At 41.7% G+C, this 21607-nt stretch overlaps 1 protein-coding gene and 1 long non-coding RNA gene across 2 annotated transcripts in view; both read right to left on the bottom strand.

Annotated features, from left to right (window-relative positions):
* Positions 1–8479, bottom strand: part of LOC117872649 — a 13811-nt gene extending 5332 nt beyond the window's left edge. The window contains exons 1-2 of the long non-coding RNA XR_004644544.1: positions 8350–8479; positions 3649–3893 (exon numbers count right to left, since the gene is read on the bottom strand). This is a non-coding gene — a long non-coding RNA (uncharacterized LOC117872649). The remainder of the gene's footprint in view (positions 1–3648; positions 3894–8349) is intronic.
* A 1494-nt stretch (positions 8480–9973) lies between these two features.
* ZPBP (zona pellucida binding protein) overlaps positions 9974–21607 on the bottom strand; it is a gene marked incomplete in the record, with an annotated part of 83117 nt that continues 71483 nt past the window's right edge. The window contains 1 exon segment of the mRNA XM_034759501.1: positions 9974–10156. Coding sequence (XP_034615392.1) covers positions 10064–10156 — 93 coding nt within the window.

Here is a 21607-nt window from a genome sequence, read left to right on the forward strand (position 1 = left end):
CCCCCCCGTTACCTGCTCAGGCTTCCCGCGAATTAAATGTTCGCGGGAAGCAGGGGAGGGGGCGGAGTTGGGGCGGGGGAGGGGGCGGGGCCAGGGCCCCGTGGAGTGTCCTCCTTTTGGAGGCACAAAATATGGTAACCCTACAAAAGCAGAAATAAAATCCAACTACATAGTTCCTAATGAGCAAAGCCACACACAGCATATTGAGTTGCTGAGCATATCATACTGAGAAGTGTTCATCCGAGGTTTGAACAAAAATGAAGAAACATGGAAACAAGCTCTGTTTTGCTAACAGACAATTTACTGGTTACTGGAAGTTATATTTAACTCTTTCCAGTTTATAATTTTAATAAAATAAAACATATGTTACTGAAGTGAAGAAATGTCAGTTTGACATAAAATGATCATTTTAAAATCTGACTGTGGTAAAAATATGTAATACTGCAAATAATATTAGACAATGTATATTGTCAAAAACAGGGGACGACAGTTAAAATGGTCAAAGGCACCTGCCGATGTTCAAGCAGTATTACTTATTCCAGGTTGGCAATTCTCTAATTTGCAGTTTTTCGTCCATAAGAAGTAGTATCCTACCAAATACAGTGTTCATTGTGATCAATTTCATATTCATAGGATTTTAAAAATAGTAAATTTCTCATGTGAACATCTGAAACAGAGTGTTGTAACCCTGGGCCTCCCTACCCAAAAAGGAGCCATGGGTGGTCGCAGGATTCCCATCCTTACTTCTGTGCTACCTTCATAGCTGGGCAGCCAGAGAGCTTTGAAGCCAGTGCCAGTGCCAGCACCAGCACAGAAGTGAGGGTCGCAGGGTATGGGGGGAGTCATCACTTTGAGGGGAGGGGGCAAGGGCCAGCCTTATGGGTTGGCAACCACCAAGGGCCATAAGGCGCTGGAGTTGGGAAGGTGCAGGGCTGGGGGCACCCCAGCTGGGGACTCCTACCATGTGCTGGGCTCCAGCTGCTTGTCCCGGCCAGGCTGGGGAGGGATGGGACTTCCTCGTGTCCTGCAGAGGCCACTTTGGGGGCTGGGTGAGACCAACCCCTGGGAACCTCCCATGGCTGTAGGCTCTGCAGCTGCTGGTTGAGAGCCCAGCTCTGAAGGCAGTGCAGCTGTGGAGCTTCCAGCAGCCAGGGGAGATTCCTGGAGGTGGGTCTGATCTGACCCAGAAACAGCCCCTGCAGAGGAAGAGCAAGACCCTCCAGAGTCCAGCTGAGACTAGCAGCTGGAGCCCAGCACATGGTAGGAGCCCTCCTCCCCTACAATAGCCAGATTTCACAGTTCATGGTGCATTTTTCATGGCTGTGAATTTGGTAGGGCCCTAATAACTAAATTTCAAGACCTGCTAATGGGTCATGAATAAGTCTGTATTTCATGGTAAATGGGTGTTTTGGGGGTGGGGGGAGGTCTGAAGATGAGCAGGCATTCTTCTTTCCCCAGTTGTTTTTAGTGTTACTTCCATGAACACAGGGTCTCTGCTTTTAATTCTCCTGCTTATTCCCCATCTGAAATCAGAGCCAACTTAACAGTGCAACTCTGACTTCTGTGGCTTTACAACAGGAGTGAATTTGGCCTCAAATACGCATAAGCAGTTGCTGCAGAGATGATGCCACATCTGTTTTCTGATAGGGCAATATGCAGAGAATATTTTTAAAAAAAACAAACTGTCATTCCTATAAAATGTTCGTATTACTAAGAATGGGGGAAGAGGGGAAAAAATAGAAAATGTAAGTTCAAAACTATTTGTAAATATAACTTATTTTCCAGCTTTCTCCATGAACCATTCAGTTGTTCTCTCTTTGTTCTTTTCTGTCAGATTCAAAGTGATGGTGAGGAGGGACAGAAACATAGTAGATGGAAAGGTTAAATGTTTAAAAAAAAATAGTATTCCGAAGTTTGCTCCCATGTTATACTATAGCACAACTGCCTGGTACATTATGGGAGCCTTTAAACTGCACAAGTTGAAGCATTGGTATGTTCCTATCTAACTATTCCTATTGGGATTTGGGGGCAAGGGTCAGGGAAGACAGAAACAGACAAATAGAAAAGACACCAAATAGAGAAGATAATATTGTAAAGGCAAATATAGCCATTCTTAAAGGGTTTTATGGAAAAAAAGGTGAGAGCAAAAGAACATCAGAAAGAGGAAGAGCCATAATGGTATGAGAGTGACAATGGAAGAAATACACCAATCCAAACAATAAGGAGAAGACTACAGAATTTGAGTACAGGAAGGTGATGAACAGAAAGACTATGAGTGGGAGGGTAATTAACTTAGTAAGAAGAGGTTCACGGGGTGTGGAACAAAATGAGTGGGAAAAGACAGGGAGGTTGCAATAACATATCTTAGGACAAAATAAAGGAGGAGTATAATAACAAAGCAGTAAAGTCAGAAGCAGAAGCAGAAGAGTAGAAGACTGAGGCCCTGATTAGGAAAGTGCTTAAGTAGCTGTCCAGAATAGAGATGGATCCTTCAACTGTTTTCCTCTCTTCTTTGGTGGTATAGACCCCAATCACACTTAAGAGATTCCTCACTCTTTGGAAAAAATATCTCATCTCTATATTCTCACACTATGTTTACATTACACTGCAGGACTATTAATTACTTTTAGTGTCAAAATTATATCTTTTGAAGGCAATTATAGTATATGGATCATGAGTTATTTCCACATTATATAGAGGGGATTTTAAAAAGGAATTCATTTAAAAGTCAGGCTGACTTAACAGCCAACGTGTTCCCTTTATATACTGTGTTTATATGGCTTCATGGAAAGTACACTCTGCCCAGTACATTCCTGAAAAACCCCCAAGAAAAGAAAAGACCATGGTAGGGAAAAAATATGTTACTTTTCACTTTGCTATCCATACATCCAAATTGTTCATCAATTCTAGGTGAAAAAGGAATTTTAGATTAAAGTTCAAGCATCTTATCATTTGTGATATTAAAGTCAACCCTAAAACCTATCATGCTCCAATACAAAAAAGGCATTGAGAGTGTTAAATTGTAGATGATGATGAAAGTTCTCATAGAAACACTTCGCAGTAAGAACCAGAATCTAATGCAACACTGAAACCATGGAAGCAAATGTCCCACAAAGCAGAAAAATCAAGGCTAAATATCAGAAAAAAATGTCCAGTCTGAAATATCAGACTATGCATCAGCCTCCTACCAAATGAGGTGGAGATGCTACTACCTGATTAACTTTAAACAGCACTGAAGAAAACAAATTTCTGGTACAACAGAATCCTGAATTGGTAGAGAGATAAGTAACATGACCTAATATATATTTTTGATTGCTAATTATGTATTAGTCATGAAAACACCCCACTTTGATTAGCTGCAGCTAAATTAATTGGAAAAAAAATTTATTTGCCTCTGAATTTATGAGGTAACATTTACTAATTTCTGCTTCCTGATGGCTCAACTGAGGCTAATAACGTATCTAGACCCTATAAATTCATTTCTTGTTAAGTTGTAAAAGAAAAAAAAGATAAACATAAGAAAAGAATGGCTATAAAAAGGATATATTCCGGATGAAAATATTTAGATTGCATGTATCAACACATAAAAGTGACAATATTTTGTCATAGTCAACATTCATTGTCCCTCAAGGTAAATAGCGGGCTTACCCTTGTATCAGTCAGAACCTGGTGTTCACCTTAACAGCAGTCAACATCTCATTGGAGTGAGATCATCCCTTCCATCAGTTCCCCTCTAGGTCAAGTAAAAGGGACAGAATGTCTTAAAGGGGCCCTCAGCAGAGTAGATTGTAGGTGGCAAATTCTCCTGGTGCAGACATTGTAGAAGGCAGCTGCAAGCCTGTCCTCAAACGACCCACTCAACTCCTAGTGGGAGTGCTCAGGATGGGCCTAGGCTTGAGGATATAAAAGACAAAATGAATGAGAAAATAAAATAAAAGCAAAGGTGACAAGGCAATATCAGGTCTCACACCACAATGAAAAGTAGCAAACTAAGTAACAGGTATTGTAAGATTAAATGGGAAATATAAATACAAATCTTATATGGAATTATCACGGAGAACTGAAAAAGAGAGAAAATGAAATTTTCCGATTTATATGCAAAGAAGTTTGCAATTTCCAGCCAGGCATTGAGAGAATAAGGAAGTATTTTGAGGGAAATACAAAAGAGAAAACTGGAAATATTTTGGGAAGTATGAAAAATGCCAATTGCCTATCTATATACAGAATGTACACAAACATTTGCTGATAGCACGTGTAAATATATATATTCACAAATTACCAAATTCTGATCTTGGTTACACCAATGTAAATTAATTTCCAGATCAACACCAATGTAACTGAGATCAACATTTGTCCCACAGACTATATATATTATATAACATCTGGATTTAATTGTGATTAATGAATTATCAAGATAAGAGAATGGATATAAGTAATCTTGTGAGGAATGTACGTTCATAGAATGTGAAATTCCCTCTATGTAGTAAAACAGCACAAGGCCTATGTACCAGTGGTACTATTTAAGCCCTCCAAATAAGTCTTAAGTAGGATTTAAGTGGTGTATAGGCATTGAGTTGGCCTGATCCATGGAATGAATTTCACTCATTATAAGGAGCAGAAAAAACAACCATTTTTCACACTTTGCTACAATGTGTGCATACAGAATCAAGTCAAGACCCTTATAGGATATGACACATCAAAATGAAAAAAACTATTGCAGCATAACACTTATCAATTCAATTCTATCCCAAGAAGTATGGTTGATATTACATAAATGCCTTTAGGTGATGGAATTGTGTGCCAATTACAGGTTTTTTTTAAAGGTGCATCAGATTGATAAATGTACTTCTCTATTTATAGAAAAAATGTAAGAAGTACAGCTTAATCTATATTTCTACTGCCTTAAAAACTAATTATTAATTGCAGAGGGTAATCCTGGAATTTATCTGTGGTAGGTACTGTACAAAGCTCCATCTGCTTACATTACCAACACAAAGCCTACATATTTGCAAAGGCAAGACTCGCTGTTTTCTATGCTTTATTAACCATCGATAAGTCAAACTAATGCTAAGTAATTTAGTGTTATCGTGATTGGCTAATTATGGAGATGACATTTATGTGCAGTGCTTCAAATTAATGTAACCACACTTAGAGTTTGCATTCTGTTTATACCTGTTTATCAAATGAAAATGAGGAATAACCAGGATTTGGTCATTTTGTAGATTCCAGTTGAACAGAGATGAATTTCATAATTTACCGCTAAAGTATTTCCCCCCCAAACACTGCTTTTCCCCAACTACTTGTTTTAAAATGGCATTTGATAAAAACAGCTATTTTATATATTCTGCTAAATATTAGATATGCTGTTTATACAACTGTTTCAGCAATAAAAAGTCATTGTTAATCTTAATTATGTTTTTGCATTTATTTTTGATTAATTAGAGGCCCTTGACATACATACATAAATATGCACTACAGAGAAACTAGTTCATTAAAACTGAAAAAGCAACCTCTATGGTTTTTCAAATGTTTTAATTTTTTGGCACAATTCACATCAAATCAGAATCTTTATGAAGTCTTTACATATAAAAATATACAAATAGGGTGCTTTTATTATAATTTCTTTAATTAATTTCCCTTATGACTAAGAAGTAACATTAGGGCCTAGTCTACAGTATGGGGTTAGGTCGAATTTTGCCACGTTAGGTCGATTTAAAAATGAATGCGTCCCCAGAACCAATCCCATTCCGTCGAACTAAAGGGCTCTTAAAATCGACTTCTGTACGCCTCCCCAGCAAGGGGAGTAGTGCTAAAATCGCTTTGCTGGGTCAAATTTGGGGTAGTGCGGACGCAGATCAATGGTATTGGCCTCTGGGAGCTATCCCAGAGTGCTCCATTGTGACCATTCTGGACAGCACTTTGAACTCTTATGCACTAGCCAGGTACACAGGAAAAGCCCCAGGAACTTTTAAATTTAATTTCCTGTTTGGTCAGCGTGGCGAACTCAGCAGCACAGGTGACCATACAGTCCCCCCAGAATCGTAGCGCGTAGAATGTTTCTACGCTCCCCCTATCATCTCCGTCCCTGAGGTTATCGCAGATTAGAAGGCGAAAAAAATGCACTTGTGATGACATGTTTTCCGAGCTCATGCAGTCCTCCCGCACTAATAGGGCACAGCTTAATGCATGGAGGCATTCAGCGGCAGAGGTCAGGAAAGAATTAAGTGAGCATGAAGAGCGGAGGCAGGACGCGATGCTGAGGCTAATGGGGGAGCAAACGGACATGATGAAGCGTCTGCTGGAGCTGCAGGAAAGCCAACAAGAGCACAGACCCCCGCTGCATCCACTGTATAACCGTCTACCCTCCTCCCCATGTTCCATAGCCTCCTCACCCAGATGCCCAAGAACGCGGGAGGGGGAGGGGGGCAAGGGGGAGGCTCCAGGCACCCAGCCACTCCACTGCAGAGTATGGTCCAAGCAACAGAAGGCTGTCATTCAAAGAGTTTGATTTTTAGTGTGGCTACAATAAGCAATGTGGCCTTGTCCTTCCCTCCTCCCCCATCCAACCCCAGCTACCTTGTCCGTTCTCTCTTTTTTTTTTAATTAATAAAGAATGCATGGTTTCAAAACAAGTTACTTTATTTCAAAGGGGGGAGGGTGGTTGGCTTACAGGGAATTAAAATCAACAAAGGGGGCGGGTTTGCATCAAGGAGAAACACACACAACTGTCACACCGAAGCCTGGCCAGTCATGAAACTGGTTTTCAAAGCCTCTCTGATGCGCAGCGCGCCTTCCTGTGCTCTTCTAATCGCCCTGATGTCTGGCTGCTCAAAATCAGACGCCAGGCAATTTACCTCAACCTCCCACCCCGCCATAAACATCTCCCCCTTACTCTCACAGATATTATGGAGCACACAGCAATAAGCAATGGGAATGTCGGTTGCGCTGAGGTCTGACCAACAGCACCAGCGAGCTTTTGAACGTCCAAAGGCACATTCTACCACCATTCTGCACTTGCTCAGCCTATAGTCGAACTGCTCCTTACTACTATCCAGGCTTCATGAACTGATCCCCCGAGCTCGTCGCTGGGGATCAGGAGAGGAGAGTTGCAGAGGAAGTGATGGAGCCATACATCATGCCCTGGAGGTTGCTGGGAGCCGGGCAGGGAAGACGTTCCCAAAACCCCGGCCAAGCTACATGTCCGACGAGGATGATTACCAGTCCTATTGCACCGTCTGCTGCCAGCAGCACCCAGGAGGACCAGTACAGATCCCCCGAGCTCATCACTGGGGAGCAGGAAAGCAGAGTTGCAGGGGAAGCAGTGGATGATGACGGTTAGCAGTCCTACTGCACCGTCTGCCGCGAAGGCCCAGAGCTGCTGCTGTGTAGCAATGCCAGCTGCTGCAGGTGCTTCTGTGTCGAATGCTTGGAGGTCCGGGTAGGGCAAGGTACCTTGGCCAAGGCAAAAGAGCAAGAGCCCTGGAGCTGTTACATGTGTCAACCACAGAAGTGCTATGTTACAGCGCCAACCGGACTGGATTATACAGCTGCAAGACTTCTTCACCAGAGACAAAGGACAGGAATATGATGCACCTACAATCTAACAAGGCCTGCACATTTCCCAGAGTCACTACCCTTGATAACAGAACCTCAATGATTGCATTGGCTACTTGAATCACAGCAGACCCCCCCAGCAGACTTTCCCACAACAGCAGCAGTGACAGTGAGGTGAGCGGGCTCCATACTTGCCATGGTCTGGCATCTGCACAGGTAACCCAAGAAAAAAGGCGTGAAACGATTGTCTACCGTTGCTTTCACGGAAGGAGGGGCGACTGACGACATGTACCCAAAACCACCCGCGACAATGTTTTTGTCCCATCAGGCATTGGGAGCTTAACCCAGAATTCAAATGGGCGGTGGAGACTACAGGAACTGTGGGATAGCTATCCACAGTGCACCACTCCGTAAACCGATGCTAGCCACGGTAGTGAGGACGCACTCCGCCGACTTAATGTGCTTAGTGTGAACATATGCAATCGACTGTATAAAATCGATTTCTAAAAATCAACTTCTATAAAATCAACCTAATTTTGTAGTGTAGGGATACCCTACGTATGCTGAAGCACCTGTATTTAATGCTCCTTCTCAGAATGTAATAAGTGTAACAGATCCAAACTTTTAAACATATGGTCTACGTGTATAAGGCTACGACTGGAAAATCCCAAACCTGAAGAGCTATGGTATTAAACTGTTTACCTAAAAACGCGTCAAAATAGCTAGAAACTGCCCCTGCTATCAGCTCCTTTATTTTGCAATGCAGGGAATACTAGGTGAGCTGAGATTACTTACAAATGAAATTTCCTGAGATCAGAATTAGTTGTTTCCTTCAAAGGTAGCTCTTCCCCACTTTGAGGATATAAACTCCAAGGAAGTGTCTAAAATAAGGAAAACATGAAATACTTAAAAAAACAAATGAAATACTTGGAGACCCTCTACCCCACCTTCAAGCCACCTATTGCCCCAAAAGGAAAAAAAAAATCAAGGGTCAAATGAGTTAGACCAGTGGTTCTCAACCTTTCCAGACTATTGTACCCCTTTCAGAAGTCTGATTTGTCTTGCGTACCCCCAAGTTTCACCTCACTTAAAAACCACTTGCTTACAAAATCAGACATAAAAATACAAAGAAGTGTCACAGCACACTATTACTGAAAAATTGATTAGTTTCTCATTTTTATCATATAAATTATAAAAAAGCCAATTATAAAGAATCAAATCAATAGTGTACTTACATTTTAGTGTACAGTATATAGAGCAGTATAAACAAGTCATTGTATGAAACTTTAATTTATACTGACTTCGTTAGTGCTTTTTATGTAGTCGGTTGTAAATCTAGGCAAATGATTTGATGTACACCCTGGAGGTCCTCTGTACATATACCCCTGATTGAGAACTACTGAGCTAGACTATTTTCAGTACAGAAACTGATACTGATTTTGCAGCACAAATTAGACTTTTCAACATGAATTTGTTTCCACTAACACTAGTGTTTTATTAAAACTATATTGAGAATTCCATAGGGCCGCTCCGCAAATCTCCTGACTAGGTAATGATCTGAGGCTGGTTTCTGATTGTGTGCTTAACATGCCCTTAAGGGTCAGACCCGCTAAGGAATAACAATGAGAAGGCATTAAGGCAACCAGTTAGTCATGCTTCTCTTAGACACAGGTTGACTCTATTATACCGGTGTAAAATGATATAAATAGATCTTTTATCTAAAGATTTAGCCTACTCCAGATAAGAGCCAAGAGAGCTTTAATGTTCAATTTGGGTACTGCTGGCATGGCCATAAGATTGCAGTGAAAATAGTGATAATATTATGACTGATTTATTAAATTGAAATTCTGCCACTTTTTTGGGAGGAACTGCATATGGGCCTGTAGCACTAATTTATGCTTATGAAATTTAATGTAGAATGGCTGATGCCCTACTTACCATGGAAACTGAAGTCACCGCTATCAGAAAGAAATAATTTCTTACCTGGTAATTGTTCATGGAAGAAACACAATTTAGTAGAGTCTCACACTTGGATCTGTGTCCCAGTGTGCTCCACCTCTGAGCTACTGCTGTGGAGCCTGGGCTCCTCACAGTCCTCTAACAGTCTATGAAAGGACTGGATAATCTGGAAGATGAAATTACATGTACACCCCTAGAGGTGGTCCTTCTAGAAAAAGCAGAAGCACATTCATAAGCAACTTCTAGGGAAGTATACATGCCCATTGCCAGTACTCGGTCTGTTCTGTGAGTAATTGGAGAGCTTTAGCCGTCACAGCGGTCAATCTGGCATATTTCATAAACACTAAATGTAGTTTTTTAAAAAAATCAAATACTCAAAAATGGTACAAGACCTAATATTTTATTAAAAGGGCTAGATATTACTCCTTTTTCAAACAAATGGATGGAACCAAAATTCACAAGTTGTTAAAATCATTTTATTGATATTACTATATTAAAAATGAAATACATCAGAGCTACTGAAAAGCAATGTATTCCTACTGACATTCTGCTAACATTTTGCTGCTCCGTATATCAAAGTATGGTTGCACTGAAGACAGTGAACTCCATCGTGGGGATTATATGATCCTGGGCTGCAGACAACTACAGACAGAGAAAACAGAACAAAAGAAATTTTAAAAAAACTAAATGAATGGTATCTAAAATATTGCTTAGATTAGAAATGTTTAAAAGCCTTTCCTTGGGATGTAATATTCAACTAATTGGCAAGATCAGATTTTTCTAACCTACTAATATTTGAATTAAAAAAAAAAAAAAGGACAAATGTTGTAAAAATGTATTTTTACATGCTGTCCATTCATTAGATATAATATTCTTCTCTTCACAAAAGTAGTGTGTATGACTTTCTGATTCCCCATTGCTCTACCCCAAGTAATTTTTTTCACTATTGAAAACCAGTGAGCAGCAGTTGCCAACAGATTCTAGTGTGGTCAACACCTAGTAATGTTTGAACTAAATTGCTTTATCTCCACCTAGTGGACACAGATGTACTTAAAGGGAAATTTAAAACAAAACTGACTTTTAAGAATCTATTAATAAGTAGCAAGTGCACAGAGAATGCAACAAACAAGCAGACATCAATGTGTGGGGCCAAAGATGGTGTTGTGAGCAGAAGAACTTTTCTACTGGTTAACTCATGCTATGCCATTCTGTGAAATCAGTACACACTCAGCTAGGGACTGACCCTAGCCTGTATAGGATATGTTAGCTCCCAACATAAGTAATCAGGAGGAAGCAAGAAGGATCACAGCCAGGTGATTGGTTTGTCTGTGGTTCTCCTGGCTCCCTTGAACATCACTATACTTTGACAATTATAGCATTTTTAGAGGAAAAGGTGGGCAGTGAGGGTGTTAATGCTCAGCCCCACTGTACTCAAGCAGGTATACTCCTGTAGCTGGAGCACACCTGCTTCCCCACTTTGTAGCCCAAAGGTGTCCACTAAGTCTTATCCTACCTGACACCTATTAATTCAACAGGATTTGTGGGGCTTCACCCTGTCTATTCCCATTGTTACAGAACCTTAGCGAAGTTCATCTGACCTATGGCAACCACCGAGGGTTGCCTGACTCTGCTTGTTCCTTTCTGGTGACTCAAAGGAGTTTTAGAGGTCTTCTCAAATGCCATTAGAAATGGGCAGAGCTTATTCACCATTTAGCAGAAGAGGCTTGCAAATGGCCCCTCATCCCAACCCTAAAAACCACTGTATTAACTATATAGATTATGGTAATGCCTAAAGGCCCCAACCGAGAGCAGGGCCCCATTTTGCTAGACACTATACAAATATTACACATGTATTTGAATCAAGGATGATGATTGTCTGACATTTTCATTAATTAAGCATAAAGGACAGCATCACAGTAACAATGATTGGTAGAAGGATTCAGGAGCCCTTCTCTCTCTGCAGGAGAGTCACAATTTTCCTCCCACTGCTAGGGAGAGTGAGGAAGCGTGTATGGAAAAGGTATGTGAAGCTCTGTATCCACCCTTCGGCACATCTCTATGGGTCTGCTGGAGGAAACCCTAAATATACATGTAGCAAATAGCACTTCCCAGTCGCCACATCAGCTGGGCTGGTAAATAGCCTTCCTTCTCCCCAGTGTGTCTCAACGTCAGAAGGAAAACTTCACTCTGCCCACTTCTTCTCCCAGAGAATTCCGTGTTATATGATAACAATCATATAAAACATTATTTGTGAACAGCTCAATCTCAGTCTGCCATCTAGGGGAAGGCATGAAAAAGAGAAAAAATCTTAAGCAAACAGCCTACTGCTTGCTGAGCTGGCTGCTGGGAAAAGATATAAAGTTTCTTACAGTAAACATAACTTGTCTCAATCTTCCTTATTGAGCACAAATTCCCACTGGCCTAACTTCACCCTTCATGTATAAACATCTCCACAAAATACTTCACCTCATATATTTCATTTGTACCTATCTAATATACCATTTCACACTTCACAAACTTTTAAGTGCACTTGACATGTTAATTTCTTCTTGAATCCTATGTGCTGACATTTTCTGCTCTACTCCAATTTTTAGTACAATTTCAGTATTTGCTTGGGCAATACATTTTATTTAGAACTCTGAAATGATTATTCGTCAGATATAGTTTCTTTTTTTAAAATTCACTGTTTTGAGAGAACTGGAGAAATTCAAATTATTGTAATGGCAAGCTAAATTTGTACCTAGTCCATTAAAGCAAATTACTACAGGAAATCAAACTATAAAAGATAACAAATGTGGACAAAGACTATTAAGTTATAAATCAAGTCTGGGTTTCTGATTATCTTATCCCATGGGATGAAATCAAGTTGCCAGGAACGTATCAGGAGCCCACAAAAGATATGAATTTTGGTACTGTATTTCATCTATATCTGTAGCCTAACTCCTGAAAGAAAATGAAAACATTGCAGTAATGTTTTTAAGACCAACACAAAAATAATTATTTTATATCTAATGGTTCTGTGAAGACACAAAAGTGGTACAATTACTTTGTGTTAACTGAACTTTAATGGAGGATCTCAGCAATTACCTGAACATTTTATTTAACCTTCAAATATGCTTTATTTTATATACCTTAAGAGGCACTTAAACCACTAGAATGAACAGGAATTATATTAAATTTATGTTTCTAAGATTTTTATAAGCTTAAAATGACAAATCTGCAAATTAAAATATGTTATAAATACAAATCTGAAACCAGGATGAAAACTGATTAAAAATGGGTTTTTATTTAAATTAATTTTCTTTTTAAAAATAAACCCCGTTTAAAATTAAATTTGAAGTTATAACATATGTTAAGACCTAAACATATTATAATTATTCAAATAATAATCGAGCAGTATACACATTGCTGACATTTTAAAGAAAATTAAACCACTGAACTGGTAGAAGTCATTGGCTAAACACCTGGAAGAAAATTACTTACTTGTACAGTACCTGTTTTTTCAAGATGTGTTTTATACATATATTCCACTGAGGTGTCTGTGCACCCAGTACACTCAAGCAAGAGACTTTTGGTTAGCAGTACCGAATGGGTTGGCACATACACCATAAGTACTCTTATACCTCCAGGCAAGAGCAGGATCGCTCCAACTGGCTTCTTGTTCCTTCACCACTGGAATCTTGGTAACAATACAATCCATTGTAATGTGGATGGGGAGTGGGTAATGGAATATATACCGTATATATTCGATCATAAGCCGGTTCGTTTATAAGCCAACCTCCCCAAGATGGATAAGTAAAAATGGAAATTTTTTATGACCCGTTCATAAGCTGACCCTATAATTCAGGGGTCAGCAAACTTTGACTCCCGGGCCATCAGGATAAGCTGCTGGTGGGCCAAGATGGTTTATTTACCTCGAGCATCTGCAGGCACGGAGGTAAACCTAAGTAAACAAAGTGTTCTGGTGCCCCAGCTGCTTACCCTGACGGGCTGGGACAGCAACTGGTGGGGAAATTTTTTGGGGGGGAGAAGCTGGGGGTCAGGAAAGTAACCCCTGTGACCACCCACACTCTCCCCATCCCATCCCTTCCCACCTTATCTGGGGAGGGCCAGGAGAGGATGTCTCTGGTCTGGCTGGAGCTGCTCCGGCAGGCTGGACAGCGTGGCTGCAGCCTGCTCCGGTGGGCCAGACCAGGCGGCGTGGCCGCAGCATGTTCCAGCGGGCTGGGCCAGTGCTCTGGTAGGCCGGGCAGCATGGCCACAGCCTGCTCTGGGGGGCCGGGCTGAGCAGCACAGCTGCAACCTGCCAGCCCCGGAGCTGCAGCTGCTTCGGAGGCTGGCATGAGAGCAGCGTGGCCAGAAGCGGAGAGACTCTGGCCCCGCCTCTTCCCTTCTGGCTCTTCTGGCTGTGCTGCCTCTCCTTGCTCCCTCTGTTGGGGGGAGGGGCTGTGTCCCACCTCTCCCTCTCTATACCCGTTCATAAGCCGACCCACTTCTCTGGTGCTTCCCTTTTTTACTAAAAAAATTCAGCTTATGAACAAATATATACGGTACGCCTGCAACAAATATCAAAGAGCCACAGTAAATGTAGTAAATAATTGTTTCTTCTTCTTCTTCTTTGATTGCTTGTACATATTTGTATTTCAATGATTCCCAAACAGTTCTCTTTTGGAGATGGAAACTCACTGTCGTCTACTCAAACTGTGATTGTAGAACTGTCATTTCAATGCTTTCACTATAGCATAATGTTGACTGAACGTATGGATGTAGCAACTCTATAAATGTCCATGAGAAAAATTATCAGTAGTGATATAGCCACATTTAAGTGGAATTTCAAGACCATCTTTGACAGGAATTTTGGATGAGGTTTTAATGAGACCTTATACTTATAGATAGGCTTGGAAGGATTAGATTTTTGTTAGTAAATGTTCATTTCACCATACACACACAAACCAATGCAAGACCCTTTCCACCAATAATGACAGAAATTTAGAGATTGGCAAAGAAAGAAAAATGATACTTGAGAACTTACAGTTTGATTTAAGGAAATTTACTTTATATATTTTTGACATGTGATGTTGACAATGTGTGTTTAATGGTTACAATGCTTTAACTTTTTGAATCTACTATTAAATAATTATTGTTATTGTCCCCTCCTGCAGAATTTCCCTCAACCATGAAAATTTAAATAAATACAAATGGGGGGGGAGTGTAAACATCTAGATTATCTGTCAATTACATATAAAAAAACCCCGAAAAATTCTGCCAAGACTACTTATAGAAGACAGTATATGGAAGTCCTGCCATTAGATGTTCTTACTCTCTTTGCTGATGTTATTGCAACTAGAAATGCTGTCTTAGCTAATAAGTGAGAAAGGCAGCAGTATGCCAGTGGTTCAAAGGGCAGTCCCATAAGGCCTGTGAGGACTAAATTAAACTCCCAGAAAGGGACTAGTTCTCTTGTTGGTGGATAAAACCCTTATTAGGCCTTTTATAAATATTCCTACTACAGGGATAAAGAAAACAGAACATCTCTGAATAGGAGGGCGAATGGTGGAGTTAGCTTGCTGAAAGTTGACCTTGCAACTCACTGATAGGCCCAAATTCTTTAGTTCCAGTAGGTATTCAATACCTCTTGTACCTATGCTTTGGATGGAGGCAGTTGATGATGCCAGGCCTACATTGAAAACCGCTTCCACTTAGCCAGATAAGCCTTTCTGGTAGAGTCCTTTCTTCCTGTTAATAAGGATATTTTGAAATCTATGCAAACAGTTTATTTCTGATAAATGTAGCCACTCTGCATCCATGCTGTGAGGTGGAGACTGCAAGGATTGGGATACAAAATCTGACTGGGTCTCAGCAATTGCGTCCAAGAATAAAGATAAGGTTATGGGAGGCTGCACTGACATAAGAACAGCCTACTGGATCAGACCAAAGATCCATCTAGCCCAGTATCCTGTCTTCTGACAGTGGCCAATGCCAGGTGCCCCAGAGGAAATGAACAGAACAGGTAATCAAGTGATCCATCCCCTGTTGCCCATTCCCAGCTTCTGGCAAAGAGGCTAGAAACACCATCCCTGCCAATCCTGGCTAATAGCCCTTGATGGACCTATCCTCCATGAATGTATCTAGTTTTTTTTTTTGAACCCTGTTATTGTCTGGCCTTCACAACATGAAATTGGGCTTGTTTTTGCCTTATTTGGCTTGTGAGTTGCTTGTTGGCTAATTTTTGGTTTGTGGCTTGTTCGGCTTGTAGCTTGTTCCTTCTTTTTTTTTTGATCGGCTCCTGGTAAGCAGGGGAAACGGGGGGGGCAAGCTGTGGCAAGGGGAGGAGAGAGTCAGGGGTGAACAGCGGGCCCACCACAGTCCCAGATTGCACGCCGCAGGGATCTAGTTACATGGAGTGTTGTGGTTATTAGGGATTGGCTTGTTTTGGCCTTGTTTTGAAATGGGATTAGCTTGATTTTTGGCTCATTGTGAAAGTTGGGGTGCTTATTTACTGCGTGAATGTTGGCAACTGTGCTTTGCAGGTATGAAGAAAGGCTCTCAGGTCTACGTTGTTTATATGAAGGGCTGTTTCTTTGCAAAATTGCTGACCTTGAGTTTACACTCTGTTCAGATCTGCTCCCCAGCCCAGAGTGGATTCATCCATTAGTGTTTTCTATGGAACTGGAGGGAGAAAAGGGAATTCCCTTGCACACATTTTTCAGAGTCATCTACTCCTTAATGATAATAGGACTCAGAAAGATACATGAACCGCTATGTCCAGAGGATATTTGTTTTGCCAATATAGACTTCAACCAGCTTTGCATGTACTACAGGTAAAGTGTGGTGGCATGCTGAGTCACGCACATTCAAGATGCCAAGATTCCTAGCAATCTAAGGCAAGATCACATGGATGAACCTGCAGATTACTGCATAGGATGGACTGAAGTTCTCTGGAGATAGATAGGCTGTTGCAGTAAGAGTCGAGAATGGTCCCAAATAACTTGATTCTTTCTACGAGGGAGGGGGGGGGACAGTGTCAACTTGCCTTGTTTATTCTCAGACCCAGCTGGATGAGCCACAACTGAATCTACTAATACCACCATACATTTTGTAAAAACTCTGGGACCTGATGAGAGACTAAAAACAAGCACTGTGTACTGGTAGTAGCAGACCCCAACTAGAAATCTTTTATTTTCCATGCCTTAATTGAATGACCACATGAAAGTTGGCATCCTGTAGCCCAAGAGCAGCGTATCAGTCATTCAGCTCTTGGGATGGGATGATGATGTCAGCAGGTTTGCCCTCAGATGTGACGGTCTCACTGATACCAAGGTGGATACTGAAACCACTGTTTGCTGTGGGACCTGTTGGGCCACAAGCAGAAGAGTGTCAGGGACCAATGAACACAATGTATCTTTGGCTGCTATGCAGGCCCAAGGAGTAGATAGTACTGATAGGATTGCTACAATAGTCGATTTGTGCCAACAGTGAAACTGGACACAGCATCAGTACCAGGGCTGTCAGTACTGGAGGAAGGGATGGAATCGTCGGGGCTGGCCTCATTGCTACCAAGGTGATCAGTATCACAGTCATTGATATCACTGTATACTGAATCCCTGGAAACAGAACCTGAGTTAGTGACACCTGTCCTCTTTAATCAGCCAGATTGGTACCTGACAGCTTATAAGGCAAGTTTTCACCACTTGCTGAAGCATGATGTTCAGAGCTACATGGTTCTTGAGAAGTCTTTCCTAGGTTCTGAGCTGCCCTTATGCTCTAAAGAGCTAGAAGTCTTAAGGGCCTTAGATGAAGGGCCAGGGATGGATTGCTGCCTCTTCTCTCTGGAAGTTTTGTGGGACTTCCTCCTTTTGTCAGAGGCAGAGTCTTTTGGTGACAGAACAGCAACTGAAGATGAGGTAGCTGCAGGAATGCTTCTGGAGGAGGCATAATCGGAATGATCAGCCCTGGGCATACCAGGATCAGAGCTCAGGCCATCAACCTCTTCATGAGGTAAATCTTAAGCCAGGACTCTCCAGCTCTTTCAGGTTCTTTTCCAAATCAACTCAATATAGCACATCTAGCACTAGACAGATTAGACACCTAGCGTGTCTGTCATTTAGTGACATCACTGCCTCACGTGTCAAGCAATTTTGAAACCTGAGGATTTATGTACCAAGACAACTAATCTCTACAGGAGTGTGGTGGGGCGGCTGCCCCACACAGGTATATGGAGGGTTAAAGCAGCCCGCAGGGAGGCTGCGCAAAACCCAACCAATGGGAGAATGGCTTGTAGAGAGCCAGTCAGGAGAAGAGTTTTTGGAGCAGCCAATCAAGGCCAGGGAGGGCCATATAAGAATGGCTGCTCAACAGAGCAAGGACAGTCTCTCCCTGGAGTGCAAGGGAGAAGGACTGACTGCCTTAGAAGAGTAACTTAGATAGAGCAGTACTGGGCAGGGTCAGGGGAGCAATAGGGAGCTCCAGCCTGAGCGCTGCCAGACTGAGACCCTCGATACAAAGGGCCAGGAAGGTGCTAGGGCTACGGGAAAGTGGCCCAGGGAAATAGGCAGCAGAAGTTGGAGGAGTGGCAGCACATCGCCGCCGGCTATAGGGTCCCTGGGTCAGGGCCCGGAGTAGCGGACAGGCTCCCCCTCCCTTTCTCCCCGACTTGCCACAGAGGGGGTGGCCAGTATTCAGACTGAGGTTTATCCCTTGAGCTGAGGGGCTAGACCGAAGGCTGCAGTATGGCACAGCGGCAAGTGGATGGACTAGAGACAGCCGGTTCCAAAGCAGAGTGAGAAAGCTGGAGGGCCGTGCCTAGAAGACGCCTCAGTCCGGGAGCAATGCGGGCCTTGGAGCAGAAGTGATGATGGTGAGACACCACTAGAGGAAGGTGCACCGACAACCAAGTGCTAATTCCCAGCATGGCCAGCAGGAGGTCCTGAAATGGTGAGTCCCGCCCCGTCACAAGGAGTACACCACAGGAGACAAATGAAAGAAAATAGGCCTCCTCTTAAAAGAGAACAAAATAAACTTTTACTGAAAACTAATACTAAACTACCTATCTACTAAGTATTATCTATTTACAAAAAAGCTGCTGATAAGCAAGGCAATAAATTGTGAGCTAAGAGGCATCACTGGGAGCACGATCAAAGCCTCAGACAATGAGAAGAAACCGAGAGGCAGCAGGAGCAGCCCTGCTCTTTATTCCCACAGTTGGAGGCACAATGATACTCAGGACGCATGCATGGCTCCACACAGTGCTGATGACTAAAAGTCTCTGGTTTGAATGCACCGGGCACACATACTCCAACAGTGGAACATGTGTACAAGCACTCAAAGAAGAACCAGAGTTTGTTAAAATGCTAAAGTAGCTTCTGACAGAAGTGACAACTTCTGCAGGTGCAGAGAGACTATTTTCTTTATTTCAGCTCATTCAACAAGTTCAGAGCTAAACAATTAGTTCATTCAAAGTTAAGAAACTGACAGAAACTTGTTCTCTTCCCTTTCTTGAATTAAAAACTGTGTATGACAGGATGAGATCTACTTGTTCTAAAATCTTGAATGACATCGTGACCAATTCAATTCACTAACTACAGAGAATACTTCCTTCGTTTAATACATCTGTTTTAAATTCAAAACGTGCTTTAATAAATTATTTTTTTCTTATGTGTCCAATACATTTAAAGGTTATGTTCAATAATAAAAAATGCTGTTTTATGCACTTGAATTGTATTACAATTTGCATCCAAATGCAGCTTAACACAAATCATGAGTAAAAATTTAATCCTATACTAAATAAGAATTCACAATTTTCTAAAAGTGTAAAAATTAAGAATCAGAATAAAAGAATGTTAAGCTACAAGCTGCTTAAATAGGTGTGCATAGACACAGTTTATCCTCCTTGTTAACAAACAGTACCAAATTTAGGATAAAGCCTATATAGTAAAAGCTGTGTTATCCAGCACTTTACCAACTGGAAAGCTCTAAAAACCAGCATTTCTGATCTTCATTGAAAATCCAGTTTGTAGTCCAGTTGGTGCAGGCCCGGCAGGTTCCCTACCTAGCTCCCTGGAAGCGGCGACATGTCCCTGCTGCTCCTAGGCGGAGAAACGGCCACGAGGAGTTCAGAGCGCTGAGTATGAGAACCTCAGCCTATGGGAGCTGCGGCGGCAGCACCTGTGGGCTTAGCAGCGCTCTGCCTAGGAGCAGCAGGGACATGCCATTGCTTGCGAGTAGCCACCCAAGGTGAGCGCCTCCCGGCTCCAGCGCTCCACACCCTCTCCTGTGCCCCAACCCCCAGCCCTGAGCCCCCTCCTGTAACCAAACTCCCTCCCTCTTATTTAACCGGAATTTTTGACTTACTGGTACCCCCCCATTTCCCAAACATAAGAAAACTTTTACTATATTTAGTTGCAAGTCAACAAGTTCTAATGGTTAACAACCAATGAGAATGAACCTTTCTTTAGAAGAAAAAAAGTACAAATGCAAAACAATATTAAAGTTGAGCATTTAAATCAAATTTTCTAGCTTGTTGATTTAAATCCTGATTTAAATCAGTGGCTCTCAACCTTTCTGGACTACTGTACCACTTTTAGGAATCTGTGTTGTCTTGCATATCCTCAAGTTTCACCTCATTTAAAAACTACTTACTTACAAAATCAGACATAAAAATACAAAAGTATCACAGCATACTTTTACTGAAAAACTACTTGCTTTCTCATTTTTACCATATAATTATAAAATAAATTAGAATATAAATATTGTACTTAAATTCCAGTGTATAGTACATAGAGCAGTATGAACAAGTCATTGTATGAAATTTTAGTTTGTACTGACTTCACTAGTGCTTTTTATATAGCCTGTTATAAAACTAGGCAAATATCTAGAGGAGTTGATGTACCCCCTCGAAGACCTCTGGGTACCCCAGTTGAGAACAACTGATTTAAATCAATCCACCTTTTATGAGATAGAAAGGCTTTACTAACCAGAAGTAACTCATCTTCAAATGTATTGTCTCTATAGCACCACCCATTAAGAATGCCTACACACGTGGCCTCAGGAACAATTTTGAGTAGTAGTCTGCAGTTACAAGTTCCAAGGGCATAAATACTCTGCCTCCTCTAACCGCCCTTCAGTTACTCTCTACCTCAAGAAGTCTTACTTGGAGCTGGGCCTTGAAGTTATGTTAACAGAGGGTGACTGTGGCTCTGAGATGGCAATACATTCAGAGTATAAGAATTATCTCTAATAAATTAATAACCTTTTGTAGTTTCATGACATTGCCTCCACAGAGCCCTACTGTAGGAGACTAGCTAACAGTGATATCCCTTAAAATACAAGCTTGTTCAACAGCAACTGAAGCATTGTCCTTCTCAAACCAGAGTCTGCTGCTGACAAAATGTCAAGAGAGTAAGTTGAGAACAGAACTCCACATATATCAGCCCTAAAATAGTTTTCATGAGTGCTCAAGCTGGCAACAGAGAGGAACTGATGGATGGTTAGAAGGAGTATAGCAATTATACTCTTGGTCCATACAATGTAGGGCTTAAGGGAGATGTGTGTGGACCTCCTAATTGCTAACTACTAATCAAAAAGGTTTTATGGACAGCCAGTAGGCCTCTGTGAAGTCAATGTCATGAAGAACTACGTTTTTGTAATGTCTATATGTATGTTGTTTGGGGACCTGGGAAATGAAAAGATCTGTTTTACCAAGGGGCAGGCTAAAGTAAGATCTGTGGATTCAAGTGTGTTGCCAGAAGGGTGTTCAGTGACAGTCACAGGGAGTAGCCACAGAATTACTGGGAGTCCACTCAAAATACAGAAGCTCTGAATGGGAGGCAGTCAGCAGAGAGGGGTTGAGGTGCAGGATGGACTCTGCCCCTTCTTCAGGGCTGAATGCTGCCCTTCTCAAGGAGGGTGCATCGCAAGTGAAAGCTTGCTGTTGTGCCTCCTGAAGGTACCAGCAATTAAACAGAATTGGCTCAGGAGGAAGGCCTATTTCTATAGGGAACCTAGAGACAGAGAGAATGAGCTTCTCCCTGAGGTTTATTTAACATAGAATCATAGAATATCAGGGTTGGAAGGGACCTCAAGAGGTCATCTAGTC

Source organism: Trachemys scripta, chromosome 2 (genome assembly GCF_013100865.1).
Source record: "Trachemys scripta elegans isolate TJP31775 chromosome 2, CAS_Tse_1.0, whole genome shotgun sequence".
Lineage (NCBI taxonomy): Eukaryota > Metazoa > Chordata > Testudines > Emydidae > Trachemys > Trachemys scripta.